The sequence below is a fragment of the Crinia signifera genome, chromosome 2 (genome assembly GCF_055691185.1).
Source record: "Crinia signifera chromosome 2, ASM5569118v1, whole genome shotgun sequence".
Classification (NCBI taxonomy): Eukaryota; Metazoa; Chordata; class Amphibia; order Anura; family Myobatrachidae; genus Crinia; species Crinia signifera.
In genome coordinates, this window is record NC_139218.1 from 371,312,868 (window position 1) to 371,336,855 (window position 23,988).

General features: G+C 46.8%; 1 protein-coding gene across 1 annotated transcript in view; it reads left to right on the forward strand.

The window, feature by feature from the left end:
• Nucleotides 1–23,988, forward strand: part of PDGFD (platelet derived growth factor D) — a 195,789-nt gene that overhangs the window by 67,964 nt on the left and 103,837 nt on the right. Inside the window, exons 2-3 of the mRNA XM_083170074.1 lie at nt 13,182–13,386; nt 16,325–16,505. Of these exons, the coding sequence (XP_083026200.1) occupies nt 13,182–13,386; nt 16,325–16,505 (386 nt within the window). The remainder of the gene's footprint in view (nt 1–13,181; nt 13,387–16,324; nt 16,506–23,988) is intronic.

Here is a 23,988-nt window from a genome sequence, read left to right on the forward strand (position 1 = left end):
CCCATCTTAGATGAACTCCCATCTTTGTGAATTTACCCCTAAGTTGGGAGCAAATCAAAAACAGCCATTACCTTTGTATCAATCTAGAACGGGGCCTTAAGGCCCATACACACTAGAAGATCATCTTTCCAATATAGCTAGTTGGAATGAAAATATGGAAATTTCTGGTAACAAATTGCAATTGACTGTTTGCTCCCAAATGCTGGAAAATGAACTAAAGCCGTCATCTGCATAAAGGCCCATACACACTAGAAGATATTGGCACCAATCTTGTTCAGAAAGGGGCTTCTGAACGATTTTGGTGGCAATATCTTCTAGTGTGTATACCTAATATATTTAACAATGTGCCCCATCCCTGCCCATTGTAAAAGATATTGACATCTTCCAGACACGCAGGTCAATCTGCCAATATTGCTCATGCACCGATCATTCAGTGTGGATGCACAATATCTTTCATGATCAGCTCAAGGGAAATTGTTTACCAATATCTTTCATCTTCCATACCTTCTAGTGTGTATGGGCCTTACATTGACCAATTTGTCTGTAGGACCAATCTGTGTGGGTTTTCCATGTGTAGGAGCAAATGGTCAATTGTCATTTGCTCCCAAAAATTTCCAGATTTTCATTCCAACCAGCCAGATTGGAAAGATAATCTTCTATTGTGTATGTTCCTTAAGTCAGATACTGTATGGTTGGATGTGCAATCACTGCTGCTTGCCTGTATCCCTTTCACATTGCATTTCTGGGTCACACCCAGGATTTTGTGGACAGGTCCATCCTGGTACTGACCAGCTAAGACCTTACAGACTGGCAGCCTTGTTGCCTAGTTGGTGACCTCACCACATCCTGAGACGGTGATAGCTTATTTCAATTGGGTGTATTCAGGTCCGTTCGCACAGACCGCTTAATTCGCAAGGGGTCCGATGTTTGCGGACATACTGTTCTCCGGTTGCACACACCCATCCTTGCGAATGGAGGGAGGGGGCGGGGCGTGGGGCACCAGGCTGGATCCATTAGCATATGGGAACACCAAGGTTTCATGGACGTTCATGAGGCCATGAAGCACATGCAGTCATTGCGAACGTTCAGGATTTGAGAATGGTGGACTAGTGTACCACAATTCGCAAGGTGGAATCTGGTTCACTCGCAAGGATGCCCGGCTGCATGACCCCTGGGGTCTTGCAATACAGATGCTATAGTTCCTACAAAGAGGCTAAGAATTCTCCATATTTCATTGGAGATGCTGCCCTCATGCCTCCCCAAAACAGGAGGTGGCACCAGAGGCAGAACTCTGGGAGGCAATGGAGTCATCTGCTGCCGGGCTCCTGCTCCCAAAGGGGCACCTCTCCCTGGAAGTTTAAATCAGTTATTAATTAAAAGCCAACGATATTGCTTCTGTGGCTGAGTTCTGAAAAAAAAATATATATATATATGTTCTATCTATCTATCTATCTATCTATCTATCTATATATATTCTGAACAGAATATATATATATATTTTATATAAGTTATATAGGGTTGTGTGTGTACGTATGTGTGTGTGTGTGTGTGTGGGGGGGGGGGGGGGCACCAATATATATCTTGCCTCTGGGCAACTGGAACGAACTTACGCCACTGGCTGGCACGCTTCTTTTTTTGGAAACAGTAGCAGATTGTAAAACAAAGTGATTGACAGTCTGCAGTCACACTGCATCCGGTGACACAGCACCTGTACTGCACATGTGCAGTATGGCTCCTGCTCATGCGTAAAGTACCATACAGTACATCGGTCCAACCACATCTGAGTCAAGCTAAGGATGCGTTAGTATTTTTCTTACCGTAAAGTCGCAGATTGAGACGCATATTGCGCGGTTAAGTTGCATAGTCCATGGCGCAGTTATTAGGGCTATTTGGTGTGATTCGAAATATTTTTATGTGGACATACTGGAGCTGTATCTCATCGTTCTGTTCTTTTTTTACTTGTATCCGTTCCTGATATAGTTATTAGAGAGACCGCAGCAAGCGCTCTTAAGTTGTCAAGATGGTATCATTTCTGAATAGTTGGAGCATGACTTGACGTAAATAGAGAAAGTCTATAATGTCTGTCCTCAAGGTGAACTTCCCCGTGACTTGGATACAGTTTTCACGTCTTTAAACGTCCTTCTGTTTTGTAGACTCAGCGCTTTGAAGTATGGTAACGATCAGCCAAGAATCTTAAGGATCATTATGTTCTATTGCAGTATGCCAGATATATTAGTGTAATGAACTTGTACGCATCAGCCACCTAAAACATGTCCTGCCCAATGCCAAAAAGAAATACATTTGTAAATGCTGGATGTAATGGCGGCGAAGTGGCGTGAGCTTATCCTGCCTCCTACTACTAGTGTATCAAGCTTCAAAATGTGATAAAGTGCAGAGTACTAAACAACCAGCCAATCAGCTCCTACCTGTCATTTTTCAAACCCAGCCTGCAACATGACACTTAGGAGCTGATTGGCTGGTTGTTCATCACTCTCCATTTTATCACTTTTTGAAGCTTGATACATCTAGCCTTTAATGTGAAGGGTGTCCAGTCTGCAGATGTATTTCCAGGATGGTTACCTCAAATTTGGTTACCATAATTGTGCTACTCAAATGGAAAAAGAAGAAAAGAAGGAAGGGCCGAGTCTAGTATTTCTGGTGCCAGGGGCAAGGCAATAATTTGGTAACCCCCCCCCCGCCCATGAAAACAATGTGGAAATGACAATTTTTATAACGTATATAAATGGATGTGGTCACAGGGGCGGTGGCACACACCTTGCAAGTCTTTAGCCTGTAGCCGCTGGGCTTTGAAGACTTCTTTCTGTTGGCTGCATCTGGCCGGCGGTAGTCAGGGAAGTCTGTCACGGCAACATCTCTGTGCAAGAAGGAACAGATAGAAGATGAACCACTGATCCTGGCGAAGGTGAACAGGGGACCTTAAGGGTCCCGGTCGCTTAGGTTGTCCTGGGTGAGGAATGGCCTCCGGAGCTTCTCTCCGTGGCGTACAGGCAAGATGGTCTGTAGCTTCAGGTGCCCAGCCACAGCGTATGAGTTGGCAGAGAGGTAGGGGACTGAGCTCGAGCGGGAAGTCAGGTCCATAATGGCGGCAGCGGGAGAGAAGAGAGTGATGGCAGCGACTCTACAAATTATTTTTAATCCCCCCTCCCAATCCAGCGCCCAGGTCCCCTGACCCCCTATCCTCCCCCTAATTACAGCCCTGAGGAAAGTTTCTGTTGCAAAATTGCAGCATAAAGAGTGCGTTTCATGTGTCTGCGAGTTTATGCAGATGATGTAATGTTACAATGTCATGAAGAGGGGACTGGGATCGGACACTCTGTAAGCAAGTGCCACCCCCATCAATGCATGCATACCCCTAATTATGGCCTTGATGCAGGAGATCCCCAGCACTCCCCTGCATGCTTGCCTACTTTCTGGTTGCCCTCTCTGGGAGAGGGAAGTCAGCTCAGTGAGGCAGGGAGGTGGGGCCTACACCGGGAGCAAAAAGGGGTGGAGCTACAAAAGGGGTGACTAGCTTGGGGCGTGACCAGAGCTATTGCACTGCGGGATGGTTGTCCCCCCTTTCCAGAGGGCCAGGAGGGGGATACGATTTCCAGGACCCTCTCGGCCATTCCAGGAGGTTTGGCAATCCTACTCCCCTGGCATCATTCATGAGCTGTCATTCCATGCACTGAACTATTACAGAAAATTATAACATGATTCAGCAGAAAAATTCCTTCTCGAGAAATAAGCCCTCGCAAATTCCATTGTACCCATCCCATACTGCATGACTAAATCCTCAGAGATGGTCCTTTCTCCTGTGTACACAGAATGCGCAGTGCATGATGGTAAACATGCTCCATCTGTACAGCACAGATCCTCCGGAACCCAGACATCTGTTTTATTTCCTATGAAGGCCAGGTTACACGACTGATTTCAGCTGACTTTTACAGTCGTATCACCTGCAAATATATGGTTGATGTACCTTTATACGTCCTGAAGATAAATGTTTGTTGTAAACTCAAGACGGAGATCCCCAGCCCTCTCTGCTGCACATCGCCGGCTACCGCATAGATAATTATCACATACAGTATGCACTAACATAGGCGATAATTATTGCAAAGGACAGCCGCCAGTAGCGAACGCAGGGGGGGGGGGTTCTGAGTACCCAGAAACCCCCCCTGGAATCTAAAGGCCCTAGGCTGAAAGCCGAGGGTCCCTTCTTTCCATGGATACAAGAATTTAAAAAATCAGCCCTGGGGAACCGGAGATATCTGACTTCAAAGCAGTGGTCCCCATCCAAGCCTGTTAATTGCTCTTCCCAGTCAGATATTTCAGGTTCTTTCTGTCTTAGAGTTTTTCTGTGGATATATTCCAAAAGCTGGGACTCTCCCCCTTTGATGGACACTAGTAGCTTGTCTCTACTGTTCCCAGAACCAGAGATATCAGCCTTCCAGGAGCTGGTTACTGCTCTAGCGCCACACACCTGGTACAGATGTAACGGGTCTCATCTTTGCAGGGGATGGCGATGGCGTCGCCATCGCCATCCCCTGCCCCGCCTCCATCTGTATGCCGGAAGGGGACGCGTCCCCTTCCGACGGTGCTGCCCTCGGTCGCCTGGTGCCCACACCGGGCGACCGCACCCCCCCGCAGCCTCCTCGGGTCCCCCCCTGCCCCTCGAGCGGGAGGCGGACAGTAATGCGTCCGTCTCGCCGCCCCGCCGCCCGGATACTGAGACGCGCGTGTGTGGGGGACGCACGCGCGTCTCAGTCAGATAGCGGCGCCGTGTTGCTGGCGATCCGCCAGCAGCATGCTGCTGGCGGATCGCCAGCAAAGACGAGACCCGATACATCTGTATGTAGTTTTATATTCTTGTTGGCAGATTGCTCTGCCTCCTGAACTCTGACCCCCTAGTCCCTAATATCATTTGGTAGGAGGGACTCTCTAGTTTTTAATTCCATTAAAAGATAAGAAATCTATTTCCGGGAACTGGAGATATCTGCAGTCAAGCAATCTGTCCTCCCACCAGAAAATTCTGAATAATAAGCCCACTCCACTATGCACCCCTCCTATATATTAAACATCCTCTACCACCCTGGAAGTTATGTATTAGGGCCCCTTCATTCAGCCCAATGCCCCCTTCTCCCACCCCATCTCCCACCATCTGTGCAGTAAAGGGTTAATTAGTGGAAATTACTGATCCAGGCCCTACATGCTGAGCGGTTGATATAATACCCCCTACCACCCGCGGGACATCAAAGCTTCCCCCACCCCTACCGCTGGAGGATCGGTAGGGGCCCCAATACATTGCTATGCCCAGGGGTCTACACTGATGTTATGTATATATATATATATAATTATTATTATTAATATACATTTGGTCTATCTATAATACTTTAACTGACCCGCATATACTGGGTGACCTAAGTGTCCATCTCTGTGCTGTGCTCCGCCCCTCTCTGGAAACCCCCTTCTGAAAATCCTGCGTTTGCCCCTGAGCCCTCTGGTTAAGAGCTGCCCTTTGCGATGTGCTCGGCGATGTGCAGCGGGTCCCTGGCAGCTCCCCGGCGGCTCCCCCCCCCCCTCTCTTAATGGGCACAATATAGTATTAAGTCTTAAAAAGTGATAAATCGAAGAGTTATTTAGGACCGATGTATCACGCTTCAAAACGTGATTAAATGGAGAGTGATAAACATCCAGCCAATCAGCTGCTAACTGTCATTTTTCTGACTTCCCTCATCATTTATGATTGCCTGCGGTGAAACACCTTTCTTAATAGTTAGGGGTTCTCAAACTCGGTTCTCAGGAACCCAGACAGTTCACGTTTTCCAGGTCACCTGGCAGGTGCACAGGCTGCACTCATTACTCACTGACACATTTTAAAAGATCCACAGGTGGAGCTATTATTACACTTGTGAGTCTGTGAGGAGACCTGCAAAACATGCACTGTGTGGGGTCCTGAGGACCGAATTTGAGAATGTGTGAGTTAACCTGTTCAAAAACAGGTGACAGCAATCATACATAAAGAGGAAAGTCCAGGAGCATTCTACAGGAGGGTAGGCATTCTCCCTCTCTCCCTGATTTGTCTAGATATCTCCCTCATTTCACCTAGCCCACATTGTGTAGCTGTTACATTTTTAGGAAAAAAAGAATGAGAGATAAATACATTTACATTGAATCATCAGCGCCATTTCCCAGCATTGCTGATAAAACACAGTGATCCCTATGGCTACATGCATGTCTTGTGGCCATTTATGGAACCACGTGTAAAACACAATAGAAGAACAATCCCTGACATGTATCAGTGACTTTTCTTTGGCAAGTACAGTAGCTCTTACTAACTGCTTTGTGGCTCATCTACATTTGGATTTAAGTAATTTTAAAAGATTCTAGGTGCTACGTTCACAATCTCTTTTCACAATCTCTCCATATATGGAAGTAGACACGCCTCTTTGGGAGGAGCATGACACACACCCTCAATGGGGTGCAGTGCAAAATTCTACTACTAGCTATAATCTCCCTGAAACTAGTTTTCAAATGTAGGCAAGTATGCGTGGTGCACATATATGACAGCTTTTCTCTTTATGTTTCTGTTTGATATTTTTGTCTAGTGGTTAACACACCCCCACTATCATATTTTCTAACTTTTGAGTCAATATATTAAGACATAAAAGGGTCCTGTGTGATTGGCACTTCCTCTCTCTCCTATATATCTATTATACCACTTTCAGACAGAATAATCCAAAAACCCAGGTTTTTCCCAGATCCAAAACCCGGGTAGGACATGGCAAAAAACGCTTCCACACAGCACATTTATCCCGGGAGTTTCCCGGGTCGACCCCTTTCACACAGATCCCTGGTCAGCCCTGCAATATCCTGTGTATCATCAGAAATGGACAGTTCCTTTAATGGATTAATGTGTACAAGTGACAGGATCAGTGTGGATTGTACATTGTGCGTGGATTGAGTCAAGTGTGCATTTGGGGCAGGGAGTCTGAGGTCCAGTCTGCAGATGGGGCAGGGAGTCTGAGGTCCAGTCTGCAGAGGGAGCAGGGAGTCTGAGGTCCAGTCTACAGATGGGACAGGGAGTCTGAGTCCAGTCTGCAGATGGGACAGGGAGATCTGAGGTCCAGTCAGCAGATGGAGCAGGGGAGTCTGAGGTCCAGTCTGCAGATGAGGCAGGGGTGTCTGAGTCCAGTCTGCAGATGAGGCAGGGGGGGTATGAGTCGAGTCTGCAGATGAGGCGGGGGGTATGAGTCCAGTCTGCAGATGGGGCAGGGGTGTGTGAGACCAGTGTGCAGTTGGGGCAGGGTGTCTGAGTCCAGTCTGCAGATGGAGCAGTGGGGGGTCTGAGATCCAGTCTGCAGATGGAGCAGGGTGTCTGAGTCCAGCCTACAGATGGGGCAGGGAGTCTGAGGTCCAGTCTGCAGATGGAGCAGGCATGTCTGAGTCCAGCCTGCAGATGGGGCAGGGAGTCTGAGATCCAGTCTGCAGATGGAGCAGGCATGTCTGAGTCCAGCCTGCAGATGGGGCAGGGAGTCTGAGATCCAGTCTGCAGATGGGGCAGGGAGTCTGAGTCCAGCCTGCAGATGGGGCAGGGAGTCTGAGATCCAGTCTCAGATGGAGCAGGGTGTCTGAGTCCAGCCTGTAGATGGGGCAGGGAGTCTGAGGTCCACTCTGCAGATGGAGCAGGGGGGGCCTGAGCCCACTCTGCAGATGGTATAGAGTTATTGACTAAATATATATATATATATATAACTGAAAGTGGTTTTGGTCTCAGACACCTTTAAAGCACACTGTGTCCTAGGCAGGATGTTCTCTATAAACAGTTTAATTGGCCCGAATTAGAAGAAACATTTGTAAATACAATAAGAATGGAATCTGCGCAGATGTTCTTTATGTGGTTAGTGGTTTCAGGCCAAGCTACAAATAACAATAGTAGGTACATTATACATCCTCTTTGGTATCAAAGGGTTAATATCAGCCTAGCACATCATCTACCCAACCATTACTGTCCTCCTATTGTGCTAGACCTCAGCCCTGTATTCTCATTGGAGCTGATTGCTTATACTGCACTGTAAAATCAAAATCCTCCAGAACCAATCTCCACCGATGTCATTTAGTGTTGTCCCCCACCTGTCAATCTTCAATGTACATCCTTGTATTCAGTGATGAGTGGGACCATTGCCCTCAACATCATCCTGGATAAATGGCTCCTGCCTGTGTATAAATTGCACTATTTTTTCCCATTTGGAATTGACCTAAGTTACTGTAGCAATGGAGGCATCCATCTTTCTTATGGGATCTGCCATTACAGGTTCAGGTCTAGGCAAGGTCTGGTCCCTTGTGTGGTAAAGATGTATTGCTGGAGTGGTTGAGAATATCCAGTAATTGAGCCCTTTGCTTTGTGGACAGTTGCCTGTTTATTTGGATATCCGCTGGGATTTCCCACGAAGTTCAGCAGGAGATCTCTAGTTGCCCCATTTTTTTTTAACTTTCACCCACCCCAAGAAAGAAACATCATTTAATGAAACTAGATGGAGGTTCACTGAGCATGAGTGCTGAAGGTCAGCTATGGACGATGTCATGGTACCGTCATAAGGTTTCTTCAGTGATTAGTTCATGATTCATGTTGTGTATATTTTTGCGCTCTTTCTCATTGGTCCAATCATGCCACACAGGAGGGGGGCTGCCGGGGATGCCCACGCTGCTGACGCAACCACACTCTGGTCCCTGCCACTGCTGGTCTCGTCGACCCCCACCGCGGGACTACCACATGCGCAGTAGCTTCTTTGGTACTGCGCATGAGCTGGCGCCTGCAGATGCATATTCCCAGATCCGGCACATGCGCAGTATATCGTCCTCGGTACTGCGCATGCGACAAACCTGTTTTTATGGGCTGCCGCGCAGCAGCCAATAGAGGCATCCCAGAGGGAGGGAACTCCTCCCAATGGAACTGCCTTGGATTACAGGCCAAACTTCCAATAGGAAGTCACTGCCAGTCACAGAGAAGCCAGTGCAGTCTCACAGACTACATCTGGCTTCACACAGTGGCGGATTTTACCTGGGGGGGCTGCAGCCCTGCAACCCATAGGTAAAAACCACCACTAGAAGACGACGCGCTCTAAGCTGGAGGAGCTGGTGAGTATAATTGTTTCAACAGGTACCCTAAGGATTTCTACTGGAGAAGAGGACAGGCCTACATTGGACCCTATAGGTAAGAGTGTATGGGTGATTGTTTGTAGTATGTATTAAAGTTTTATTTTTCTGGGTGTGTGGGATTTATTTGGACATTGGTTTGGACTGACTAGCCACAGGTTAATGCTTTGGCCAGGGGACCCTGTATAAAATGTGTCCCCCGGCTGTGGCATTCGCCTGCTGGCTGTTTAAGCCCAGCAATGGTTGCTGGAATATGGGGAACCAGGACCGGGCCGTGAACCCTGTATTTCTGCAACCTGGACCAGGCTCAATGAGCCCGGGGCTGGTTAATGCCAGGCGGGGGGACCACACGCCATTTTTTTATTTTTTTATTCTATCTTTTACAAAGGGCAGCATGGCACATATCTGACTGATCCGCGCCATGCTGCTACATCATACGTGTTTGGCGGCCATTAAATACGGCAGCCAAATACGAACGGCTACACCATCGGAAAATACGAATCAGAAGAATACTGTATGCAGCTTAGTAAATATTGTCCACTCGTATTTTAGTCCAATACCGATCGTACCAGGAATCAGCCGTAATGGCCGATCTTAGTAAGTTTCCCCACTTATATTGCTTGTCCATTACCATGTACCATTTATGGAGGGTAATAGACTAGGTATAAATAGCAGAAGTGTCCCATTGACTTTTCTGGCCTATAATGTGCCCTTCTCAGCGCCTTCTGTATTCGGTGTTTAATATTAAATTACATGTGGGCAAAGCTAAAGACTATAATGTATATTATATATTATTTATTGAGACTAGGGTGGCCAATCCCGGGATCGGGATCGGCGGGATCCCGGGATTTGGCCTAAAAAAGCCGGGATTTGAATCCCGGGATTGGATCTTCCAATCCCGGGATTTCGGGATTATATGCGCATGCGCATATCTAATGCCGGGCAGCGTCTGAGCGAGTGCTCAGACGCTACCCAGGAGTTCCTGATCCCCAGACTGCAGTCTGGAGCGGGTATGGGCAGTCCGACCTGCGCAGCGTGACCTCTGACCATCACGCTGCGCAGGTCGGACTGCCCATACCCGCTCCAGAATCACCTCTGACCTGGACCGGACCTGGCAGCGTCGGCCGCCCGCCCTACGGGCGGCTCTGCTGCTGCTGCTACCGCCGCTGACGCCTCCTGCCCTGCTCCCGGCCGCCGGTGTGAGTAAATGAATGTGCGGGGCGGCTGTAGTGGGGGGGACTGGGCTTCTTTGTATCATTTTTTTTGCCTAAACTGATTAGAGATGCCAATCCCGGGATCCCGGGAATCCCGGGATTGAGCATTTTTCAATCCCGATTCCCGGGATTGAAAAAATGCCCCGGGATTGGCATCCCTAATTGAGACTAAAGCTCCATTTGACTTTATTAATTAATATTTTATCTGTCCCGTTGTCTCACCCAAAGGCTGCAGTGTCCCGTGGGGGGTGAAGTTAGGGTGCGCATCTAATCACATCCCCACTGTACAGTCCGCACATATCCACTCTTTCTTTTTCACATTTTCCATCCTCCTGACCCCTGGCCAAACTGCCGGGTCACTGTATCTTACAGCACACCAGGAACCTTTGCATTCTGGTGGAATTAATGCAATAAAGACATTATGCCTATTTCCCCATAGATTGTAAGCTTGCGAGCAGGGCCCTCCTACTTTTTGACTGTCTGTAAATACCCTGTTTGTTGTATCACTGTCTCCTTTTGTAGAGCACAACGGAATATGCTGCGCTATATAAGAAACTGTTAATAAATAAATAAATAATCTAAGATAGTGCAGGACACACCCCCAAAGTAATGTAAGCAGAGGTTTACCATGATGCCCCACCCCTTTCTGTCGGGGACACGCCCCCATTTTAAAGATGATCTTAGAGCCCCATTTTCTCTTAAGAAAACGATGGGAGGTATGTAACTACTGATGCCCCAGTAATACCTAACGGCGCTCTATCTACAATAAGGGAGAAATGTACTAAGATGGGAGTTCTATTTTGCATGGGATGTTGCTATGGCCAACCAATCAGAATCTACTTCTTATTTTTTTATCACCTTCTAGATGATAATAGATAGTATCTGGTTGCCCATAGCAACATCCCATGTGAAATAGAATTCCAATCTTACTGTATTAAATTCCCCCCCGTGTCTATGTACTCCAGGAATGGGGAACCTTTGACCCTCCAGCTGTTGCTGAGCTACACATCCCAGCATGCACTGCTACCGTTTTGCAATTTGGCCATGCCAAAACTGTAGCTAAGCATTCTGGGATGTGTAGTTCAACAACAGCTGGAGGGCCGAAGGTTCCCCATCCCTGATCTACTCCATCTGTATCCAACGCGAATGAAGCCCACACAGTGCTATGCTGCTGTTTGTACTGGATATGACGTGGCTGGATACATGAGCATTCATATTGTGTATACTGTAGATGTGCATTCTAAGAATGTTCTGACTTATGCTGCGGGAGCCACAAGTTCACAATGAGTGCTATGTCATACATACAGATGAGATCTAATGCGACTCAGCAGCTGTTTCTATCTACGCTAAAATGACTGTCTCAGTTTGCATAAAGATACTGTATTCCATATTCTCTGATATATTTATTACCCAGTCCCTCCGTGCAGAGTGTTAATTGTCTGCATCTGTGAGAAACGCAGGCTTTATGTGATTGGAATAACCTTCCGTGAACCAGGTGGAAATAATGACGCACTGTATTTAACCTTCCGCAAACCAGGTGTAAAAATAGTGCAAGCAGCACTAATCCGCCATCATTGTGCAAATTGCCAATGTTGCAACTCCAGCTACTGTACATGAAACGGCAACTCGGATTTTTTAAAAAAGTTATAGGAGTGTAAATTTTTCTGGGATAGGTCACCGAAGGATAATACAAAGATGGTATGTACAGTATACTGTAATGGTCCATACACACTGGCCGATTATGCCCAGCGATGATCAATACTGAGCCGTTTTCCCCGTGCCCGACACCATCAGCAGGGGGAGGACGGCTTTGTGTAGCACAGCGCTATGTCAACAGAAGTCAACATGGACACCGTGTCCTCTCGTATGCCTCTCTTCGCTCGCCATGCATCGGGCCGGGTGCCTCAATACGCCCGGCACGCTGTTATAATCTCGCTCTATGCCCACTTAGATAGTAATGTACTGTATGAAAAAAATGTCAACCTTTTCCACCTTGACCTGTCGATTGTGTCCACCTTTTGACCATGTCAACCTAATGCATGTCAACCTGTTTCATGTGTCAACATTTTGCCCATAGACTAATAGTGGTCGACCTATTGACTGTCTATCTAATTACTGTGGGCCATACTTGCCTACCCTTCCAGAATGGCCGGGAGGCTCCCGCAAATCGGGTCATCCTCCAGGCCCCCCGGGAAGGTGGGCAAGTCTCCCGCATCGCCCCACAGCCCCAACGGACTCGGTATGGAATCCTGGTGGCCGAAATCCCGACAGTGGGGGGAACGTGGATCGCCACGCAGCGGTCCCGGTGCCTCGCTACGCTCGGCATGCTAATTTATTCTCCCTCTATGGGTGTCGTTGACACCCACGGAGGGAGAAACTTTCGGGATTCCGACCGCCGGGAAATTAACCGCATCCCGCCCCAACACCCCCCCCCCTTCCCCGCTGCATCAAATTTCCGATTTTCGCGGGTACATGGTAGGGGCGTGGCTAAAGTGACGCAAATCGTGTCAATCCATGGACCCGCGAATTGCCGCGGATGACTGTCATGGGGGCAGGGCTTGGGGATGTCAGCCTTGTCCCGCTCCCTGACAAGTAGCCTCGTACTGCCTCCTTGGTGTAAAAAGTAGGCAGGTATGCTGTGGACCCATCGGCCGGAACCCATATATTGCAACAGCAGTCAGATGGGCTGCTCCAGCGGTCATTACACCATTGCTTTGTCCTAGTGAATATCATGTTAATGCATTATTGTACCATTTGCTATGGAAAAAGCCAGATGTCTCCTACTGACACTACTCTACTTTATTCTCACAGAGAGCAATCTCCTCACCAAGATCTATCGGCATGAAGAAGCCATTAAAGTAGTGGGAAATGGCTGTATAACCAGTCCGCGGTTCCCTAACAGCTACCCCAGAAACCTGCTGCTGACCTGGAGACTGGACTCTGCGGAGAACACCAGAATACAGCTGACCTTTGACAGCCAGTTTGGTTTGGAAGAGCAAGAAAATGATGTGTGCAGGTGAGTGGATGTCTCGTCATTATACATCATGGGCAGGGCAGCAGAGAGCCTGGCTGGGCCCAGGTACTTTTAGGGGGCATGGCCTAATCGCAGGAGGCGTGGTCATACACTAGTAGAATGAAATACAAAACAATAGCACTTGAAGCACCTCCCTGGCCACACTGCAGCCCAGTACACAGCAGCATGTGCTGAGATGAGAAGAGCTGCTGCCAGGTAATGGGGGCCTCACTGGGCCTCTCCTTTAGACGCGCATGTGTATTCCTAAGATGTGTATTCCACTTCACATGTGATGTTGCTCTGGGCAACCAATCAGAATCTACTTCTTATTTATTTAGCACCCTCTAAAACAGGACAGGCCAACTTGTGGCTCTCCAGATGTTGTCAAACTACAAATCCCAGCATGCCCTGCAGCCAAAGGGGAGAGAAATCCTTCGATGGACGCCGAACATCGAATGATTTTTCCCCCTTCGGTAATAAGAGTCAGTCTGAACTGACTTTTATTACCGCCGGAGATGGCCCAGAGCAGGCATCAATCCGCCTGCATTCCTCTGCTGCACCTCCAGCTGTTGTGAAACTACAAGTCCCATCATGCCTTGCCAGAGTTTTGCTATTGGGGAATGCATACCTCCCAACAGTCCCGATTACCGCGTGAATGTCCCGGTTTTCCGGGACATTCACACGTCCCTCCCGCGGCCGACAGTGTCCCGCGGCGAGGGGGGGCTGTTGGGAGTCCCCCCTGTTGGCAGCTGAGCAGCGGGAAATAAACGCTGTGCGCATGCGCACAACATCTATTCCCGCAGCCAGGGGGCTGGGGACATGGCTAGAGGCTCACAGAGCCTCTGGGTCATGCCCCCATAGCGGCAAAATGGAGGCGTGGCCTCCCAGGAGAACCGCGCGTATAGTCCACGCCCCTTTAATTAGGCCACGCACCTCGAAATTTTTGTCGCGCAACTCCGACACGCATCCTTCTGTCCCTCCTCCATCTCTTTGTAAGTTGGGAGGTATGGGAATGCTTAAACTATGGCAAGGCATGCTGGGATGTGTAGTTTCACAACAGCCGGAGGGCCACAGTTTTGACATGCCTGTTGTAGTGCTTTACTTTAAGATAAAGTTGGGACGTTGTCTGTGTTTTGTAAAATAGATGCAAATAAGCACTTCACGAATTAGAGTATAGTATACAGCCCAATTATAATCTAACCGCTGTAACCTTGGGCTACATAAATCAGTGTAATTGGTCATTTCTTTTGCAGGGGTGAAGATTATACTGTGCTTTGGTATAATAGTGCAATATACAATATACCGTCCGTAACCAATGTCTACTATGTCAGCAATTAAATATTGTTGTTTTAATATTGAATTTTTTTCTTTACGATACATAAAATTGTGTCTGTGGGGTCTCTGCTAATAAATTGCAAATATGAAGGAATCTACATCAGCCAAACACGTTCAGTATTTACTACAGTTGTGGGTTACATACAAATCTGGGGCCTAGAGTGTGACTCTGGGTTGCCTACTTTTAAAGTCTGCTCTCCAGGAGAAGCCCAAAGAGGAGACTGTCAGCAGCACTTTGGGGGGCGGGGCCTGATGTAGTCATCATCAAGCCCCGCCCCCAGTAGGCAAGTCCCGCAATTTGCAGGTCGTCAAGGAGGGGGAGGGGCTAAATTACGCAATTTTTATCTTCAGCCTCGTATCTTATGTATATGAGGGGGGGGGGGGGGAGTTTATTTATTTATATAACTTTTTCATAATTACCATCCATGTGGACTTCGATTGGGAATGGTAAAGTGCCTGCAGCATGGCGTGTGGAGACATGCGAGGGGACGCGGTACACTAATTTTAGGTCCATGTGATGAAATCTACAAATTGACACCAAAATAATATAAAAAAAAAATCGTAAAAAACTCATGTTGACCTTTTCAAGTGTTGACCATTTCCATGTCGACATCAAATGTCGATCTTTTCAACCTTGTTCACGTCGACCATTTGGGGTTGTACTAAACACTGCTGTCCTATTGACTATCAGCCCTTCATACCATAACATACAGTACACACAGGTTTGGCCTAGGTGCGTTGGATTCCTTCCACCAACAAAAAAAGTTAAAATAAATGCCAATAACACACATGGAGAACAACATTTTGCTGCTTAAGGGCGAGATGTACTAAGCCTTGAAAAGTGATAAAATGGAGAGTGATAAACAGGGGTTAAAAAGAAGGGGAACCTGGTGCAACTGAGTTCCACCAGCTCTAATGTTGAGGTGGAACATTTTAACCTCCACATTGGCCCTGCACAGAAAAACAATCTAGTTTGCAGGGGGATGCCCAAAACCCTACCACTGGCCCTGTCTCTGCCTAATGGGGATAGGGGAGGTGGAGTAATTAGGTGGCATAGAGAAATTAGTTCCCCCGCCTCTGCATGACCACTTTAAGCCCTGGTGATAAACCTCCAACCAATCAGCTCCTACTTGTCATTTTTAAACACAGCCTGTGATATGGCAGGTAGGTACTGATTGGCTGGTGGTTTATCACTCTCCATTTTATCACTTTTCAAGCTAAGCACATCTGGCCCTAAGGGGGTTATTCTGGTTCAATCGGTCCCCCACGCGTTCGCACGTGGGAACGATTTTTAGCGTATGCGCATTTATGCGCATGTGCAGACGCTTGGAGCGAGCGGTGGCAACAGGGTGTGGCCATGGGAATGCCCAGTGTTGAAACGGAAGCGATGGTCACTTGACCATCGTGACCAAGAGGACAGTAGGAGAAGGTACGTCACTGCTGGGCTACCAAGGTTATTTCAGTCATGATGGTTCATGATACAATGAACTTCTTGTGAACTATGCGATAGTCCAATGAATTTCCTCTGAAGGAATTGAATATTTTTGCATCTATATTTTGGATACATTTGCTACAATTATATTTGACACATTCAAATGACCCTCAGGTATGATTTTGTGGAAGTGGAGGAAGCGTCAGAAACAAGCACAGTCATACGTGGGCGATGGTGTGGGCACAAGGAAGTTCCCCCAAGGCTGACATCCAAGAAGAACCAAGTGAAGATCACCTTTAAATCAGACGACCACTTTGTGGCTAAGCCTGGCTTCAAGATCTGCTACTCTCTAGTGGTAAGTTCCCAACTTCACTCAAACTCATAAGCTCACTACTCCCTTGTTGTGATAATCATCTTGTTATGCAGGTAAGAGGCTGGTGGTTAAATATTACACTTTGAGAAGACCTCAAAGATGTGCATGATTAAATGGCCGACTTTTTCTGGAATTACAGTGAAAATGATAGCAATAGGATGTTTTAGGGACCTATCCATCCCTCGTCATCACCAATGGTAACAATGGCTTAACAGGTGGAGAAAACGTTATTACAATGTTTAAGAGCAATGAATAGGATCTGGGATAGAAACATTGGCATCTTGAGGCATTCTACTACATTTCAGTCAATTTCTATTAATTACTGTACATTGGTTACTTTGGCCCGAGGTTCTTAACATCACTGTAAGGGATTGGTTGAGTGACTTATAGTGATTGGCTCCTCGTAACTTTATAAAGCTATTTTTTGTTTTTGTATACAGTATGTTACGTTTTTCACACAATTATTTTTCACTTCTTTAACACTCCTAGCATATGCAGTCAGCGCCGGCCGATAGGGGGGTCCCGCCCTCTGGAAGGGCCCGGGCAGCTCATTTTGCCCACCGCAACTGCCCCCTTTCCCTACCCGACTGCCTCCACTGTGCTGCCTGAGCTGCGCTCGGTGCACCCAACAAAGCACAGGCTTCTTCAATGCAGGACGCCGGCCAATTAAAATGCTGCACTGGCTTTTGAGCCAATCAGAGTTCGTTGCCGGTACATGAGCTTTGATTGGCTCACCAGCCGGTGCTGCATTTTATTTGGCCACAGGTGTCATTCATTGAAGAAGCCTGTGCTTCGGGACCTACTGCATTCAGCAGGAGGGGATGAGGGAGTAGGAGTCGGACGGTAAGTGAAGGGAGGGGGAGGGATGAGGGGGTGGGGGGGGCCCGGACAGGCTCGGACGGGCTCAGACTGGAAATCAGTCCAGGGCCCCAAAATTCCTAGTGGCAGGCCTGCATGCAATAGCTGCTCTTATCTACTCAGTGCTCATGCTTTAACACTTCAATAGTGTTATGTCTAGGATGGGTTGACTGTCTGTTTTTTTAAGTGTGTCCCATGTCCTAGACTTGAACCTTTACAATATTAGGGACTTTCCCAATGAGGTTACCTGCACATGGTGAGTAAGCCCATAACCATGGCCAACATTATGCAAAAACTCTATTAACGCAAAACTCTATTTATTGCAAAATGTTTTTCATTTGAAATGAGTAATATTTGAACACTGCACCTGCGTATATTTTTCTCTTTTTGTGTCCTGCGATATAAGACTGGTCCCATAGCCAATTGTTGTACTTAGCCACTGTGTTCTGTGTACGCTTGGCTGTCTGTAGAATTTTTGACTCTGCTCATATTTGCCCGTGTTTGTCTGCCGCCTGTCCTTACCATCATAGGACCTTACAGCCTCTCCCATTGGAAATGTGTATCGGACCTACAATTGATATCTAAGGAAGGTTTAAGTAACAAAGATTTAAAGAATAGCAACATAAATGAGTTTTAATGAGATACAGCATTCATTTTGCACCTCCAACCCTGGTAGGTGAGAATTATCTACCGGAGCTTGGATATTCTATCCTTCTAATTGTGATGAGCTGCAACTTAGGCTAGTAATGTCTGTCGGTGTGCATTGATGGCAATGGTGTTCTATTGATGGTTACTGCTGACATCTATGCAGGGCTACTGGCTGACAGTCTAGTAGCTCTATACTACAGTGTAAGTGTGAAAAAAAGCATAGGGGCCACTGGGGCCTTGATGGTAAAATCAGCTACCATTGGTGGGTAAGAATCAGTGTTTTCTAATTATCAATTGCAGTTGCGGCACCAATGGAGGGGCTGCAGTACAGTCGATGTTCAAATAGGGGAGCCCTACCAACCGCCATTCCACACTGTGGGGTAGATGTATGAAGCAGCGATAAAGGAGAAGTGAGCCAGAGGAGAGTGGCCCATGGCAACCAATCAGCACTGAAGTAATGTCTATAATTTGCATAATATAGAATTATACAGAGCAGCTGATTGGTTGCCATGGGCCATTTCTCCTCTGGCTCACTTCTCCTCCCTTATCACTGCTACATACATCTACCCTGACTCACTGGCAGTTGGCGTTTCTCCCCTATTTGAAATTTGGACTGCGCTACACTACAGTCCTCCAATTGAGCCGCCACTGATCTATTGACATCCCTAAATGGGCCTCATGAAGCCAAATCGACTGTAATACTGGATATAGCTGATTACCAAACTGGTCGCATCTCTTACAAATGTCTTTTTTATGGTGTGATGTCTGTAACACACATTTTAAAGCTCCTCTGAAATCTACAAGACCGTCTGTATACTAGTGTCTTGTGCCCACGGCACTTTTTATGGTGTTTAGAAATTTGCCACTTGGAAAAATGAATTGCAGTCCATGCAGTGTACTGTACAACAGAGGAGACAGCGTCTGCTATTTGCCAGTCCGTAGCACAAGTGATAACACAGATTGTCATAATAACTGCTCAGACAACCCACTGGGAGTTCTCCGTTCTGGCAGTGTAAGACAAAACAAAAAAATAATATACAATAAAGCATGACAGAAAGAGTTGATTATCCTCGTAAATTATTTTGTTGGGAAAATGTTGCAAAACACGAGGCGTCATTATATCAATAAGACTTTAGTGCTTAGTATTGGAGATTGTCATACATAAGATGGTTCGATTTTCTGCTGTCGATTTCCTGATTCAGTTATTTATTGGTAAATAAGATTTTGAAAGGAAATCCAGCACAAAGTATATTCTAGGATGCAGTTAGACTGTGCGGTGCTGCGGTTCTACCCGTCACCTGCATGTATCAATCACCTGGATGGGAGCGGCGGGTTACCGCTACATTTACTGCATGTACAGCAATGCTTCACTTTTACTAGGTGCGTAATGTAAATAAAAGCAATAAACTGGATGGCGAAGGGTACCTGTCACCATGGATTAATATTGTTGCCGATGTAATAGAATGCACAAAGGACAGATTTCATGCTAGATATTTGTTTCTGAAATAGTTTTTTGTTATTTGCAGTTTCTAAATTTGCAGTCATATTGTAGGTTCAGCCAAGGTTACAGGAATGCAGCTCAGTCATTCGCTAAGAACTATTGCAGAGGTTCCCAGACGCGGTAAAGGTGCATACTGGTGGATATATCAGCCGTTCAATTCAACGGCTGATATATCGATAGATCATTGGCCAGTGTGTTTCAGCAATATATCTTTAAAAAACATTGTTGACAGATATATCACGCCGGCTGTGCATCACAGCCGATGCCCGATATATCTTTGATCTGCCGACCACCCGTACAGCCGCTGCAGGAGCTGTTAGTAGGTGAGCACATGCAGATGCTCCCAAACAATTGTGATGTCAGTCTGGACGGATCCTTCTGCAGATATATATACAGTATGCCGATACAGTATATCTTCTATTGTGTACCCAGCATTATGGTCCAGGTGTTAAGTATATCCATCCTTGGCCACAGGTGACTTATACCCATTTTACACAGCCGAAAAATCCGGGTCAGCAGCGGGTCAGACCCGGATCATCGGCGGTGTAAATGGGGTATATCCGTGTCCATTTACACGGGTCCTCTACCCAGGTCCTGACCTGGGTAGAACCCGGATAGGCCCGGGTAAAGGCCGGTGTAAATGGTCCTGCTGCGGGTGCAGGCACCCGCAGCGGGTCCACAGCGTGCAGCAATGGGGAAGCTATCCCCAGGTGCTGGGAGAAGGGGGTGTCTGCGGCTGCTGAGGGGAGGTGGGGGTACCTGTCAGCCTGAGGTCGGAGCTGGAGGGGATGATGTGCGCCGCCGCGGCTGCTGCTGGTGAATCAGGCCCAATAGCATACAACTGCGGGCTGCGGGGGATGATGGTCGGAGCCTGAGGTCGGAGCCGGAGGGGATGAAGTGCGCCGCTGCTGCTGTACCTCCCCCCGCAGCCACGAAGTTCCGGCGGTGAATGGACAGTCGGCATCGGGGGTCCCTCCGGTGCATGGGAACTAGTACTAGTTCCTATGCACCGGAGGGACCCCCGCCACTGACTGTCCATTCGCCGCAGGAACTTCGCGGCTGCGGGGGGGAGGTACAGCAGCAGCGGCGCACATCCTCCCCTCCAGCTCCGACCATCATCCCCCGCAGCCCGCAGTTGTATGCTATTGGGCCTGAATCAGCAGCAGCGGCGGCGGTGCACATCATCCCCTCCGGCTCCGACCATCATCAACCGCAGTTGTATGATATTGGGCCTGATTCAGCAGCAGCTGGGCCGGCGGCGCACATCATCCTCTACGGCTCTGACCTCAGGCTGACAGCCAGGTACCCCCACCTCAGCAGCCGCAGAAACCCCCCTTCTCCCAGCACCCGGGGACAGCTTCCCCCCTCTACCCCTTCAGAATTTTTATTTAAGTAGTATATATATACATATATATATATATATATATATATATATATATATATATATAGTCCTTTGGCGGCACTCCAAATTGAAAGGCAAATGGTTCCTAAGGTAATAAACTGGTGCCCTCCGATGCAGACAGTGTGTGCTGTCTCAATGTAGAGTCCTGGGGGGTACAGCGGCACTCAGAAATAATCCACACGTAGGCAAAGTTACCTATATATATATATATATACAGTAGGAATAAACTGAGTCACTCCTGGGGTCTTTGGATGAAGAAAAGATGCTTTATGTAGTAAAAGCAAACATATGCACAATGGTCGACGTTTCAATACACTTAATGGTATTTTTCTCAAGACAGCATATGTGGCATAACTTACCCCACACAGCGGCGGGGATACAATACATATGTATTTTAGGCAAGATCTGGTATATTTCATGTCATCTGTCCACCATCGCTACGTTCTTGTACCCTTGGACACTCGCTTGGCTTGCTGGGCTTCAGGCAAGATGGCCCAATGTTCTTCGCAAACCACAGGTTATGATTTCCAGTAGATGTCCATGTGGATAGTATTACATCATGCAAATGTTAAGAAATCAGTTTAATCCCTGAAAACATGTTGTACATTTGCCTGTTGACAGTTTGTACTTGTCATTCTGTCTTCTGTCTACCTCTTTTTACCTAATGCATGTCCATTTGATGTTGTCCTATTTACTGTCAACCATTACACTGTTGGTCTATCATCCAGATACCCACTGTGGTTTGGGGCATTGAGAGTGGGCGGAGATAATGTTCCAGCCAATCAGCCCATGTTACAGGTTGTGTTTGAAAAATGACAGAAGCCCATTGGTTGAGCACTTTATCTATATACAGTACTTCACCTTATTTGTATCTATATACTTCACCTTCTTTTCTCCGTCTTCTAAACTGGTTCCAGGGAATAGTTCTGCCAGTTCATGCTATATTATCAGGCTCCAGAAGAGGGGCTGCAGCACAGTTAAAAATTCAAATAGGGGAAGCACACCAACTGCCAATCCAAACTGACTTAATAGGCTTCCCTATTTCAATTTTGGACTGCTGAAGCCCCACCTCTGGAGCCGCCACCGTACATGATCTTTATTTCCAATTCTTTATATAGCACGCACATATTCTGTAGCACTTTACAATATATATTCCCAACCACATGTACACAAGGGCCTTCATGGGGAATCGAATCCAGGATTTCAGGGCTGTGAACCATTACACCATCCGTGCTGCCTATATAGGAGCCAGTGCAAATAACCTTAATTGTATGTTATTGGGGGAACCTCAGTTCCAGCTTAGAGAAGGTATGGATCTGCAGTGTCCAGTAGGTGCAGTGGCCAGTGGCAGGAGAGGAACCTAGAACATTGGGGAGAGTGCAATGTTCTAGGTTCCTCTCCTGCCATAGCACCTTTGTGCTGTACATGATGTCCTCTCATCATTTAACCGGTGAAGGAACAGGAACAATAACAGAAACCTCTGCCCAGCCTTATCTTGAGAAAATAAATATTTTGTATACAGCTTTTGGTTCTCGTTTTAACAAAAAAAAAAAAACAGCCCAAAACCTCAACATGTGAAAGTCACGATGATCATCTCTGGAAATGATCTTGTAAATATTTGTACCAGAACTATCTTGTGTAGCTGACATGATAAGCGGCTGCGATGGCTGCCAGTAAACACTACTTATTCTGTAAGCTTCTTTTCATTCAGATGCGATATGTCAGCCCTTGTGACGTTTCCAGGTTTTTTTTTTCTTTGAAACAAGAAATTGCTTTTACCTGGAAGCCATATATCATGTGTTGTCTCTCCTGCCCCTTAATGTACGTTAGATAAACAGTAGTCTCAACACGGAACGTTCACATTGTACTTCTAGGAATCGGCTGTCTTGAATAATAAAACAAATGATACTTCAAGTGACAATAATAACAACTTTGCATCTTTTGTCTTCACAAAATGGAAATAAAACAAATGACAGAAGGGCAGTGTACTGTATAACCGGTATTTCCACAACGAATATACTAATAGCGGAACACAATAGTCACTTGTGCAACGATCTGACCAACCTGTGCATGATGGAGGCACCTGTAGCGTCATGTTGGACAGATCATGGAGAGACAGATACTGTGTAAAAGTTCATTTCAAAATCTGAAAAAAAAAATGCTGACCCAAGATACAAATGCTGCCTAGCGCCCTCATGTGCCCGGTTTGCAGTGCTGCACCGATTGGTATGGGTGCGTACATAGCTTAGCATGTCTAGATTGGCGTAACTAGAAATTTTGCTTCCCCCTGCCCCCCAAAAAATGTCTGGCGCTCCCCCACCCCCCACCTCCATTTTTTACTAGTTGTCAGGGGTTTCATGCTCATTGACAGGAGTTAGATGCTCATTGCTAGGGGTACATGCTCATCTCCAGGTGTTTCTTATTTTATGTTTATTTATTTATGTGTTTTTTTTTTTTTTGCTTCATACGGTGGATTACATGCTTGTTGCCAGGAAGTTACATGTCTGTTGCCATGGGTTTTCATGCTCAATGCCAGGGGCTATATATATATATATATATATATATATATATATATATATATATATATATATATATAATATATATATATATATAGCTACACGGAATTGTTAACTCTTGGCTAGGGATATACGCCACCCAGTAGAACCTTTAGTATTTGTCTCCGTTAAGACAGGGGACATTTTTGGAGGGACATTTTCAGTAGATTCCATATGGATGGCGCACGTGCTTGATGACGTCCTGAAAGTCGGGATCCCGATGGTCAGTATATCGACATCGGAATCCCTACTGTTTAAATGCCCGGCAGTGGGAATCCCGACTGACAGGGGCTTTTCTCCCTCATGGAGGTCCATGACTTCATTGCACTCACCCCTCCCCCCCAGTGGTCGGGATTACAATGTCGGTATACTGACAGTCAGATTCCCGAGTGTTAGGCCGTCATACCACACTCGGACGGCGCATGAGTGATGATGTACCAGATTAATAACAGCTAGGGTGACATATGTATAATATATAATTCAAATGCACAGTGTAGAACC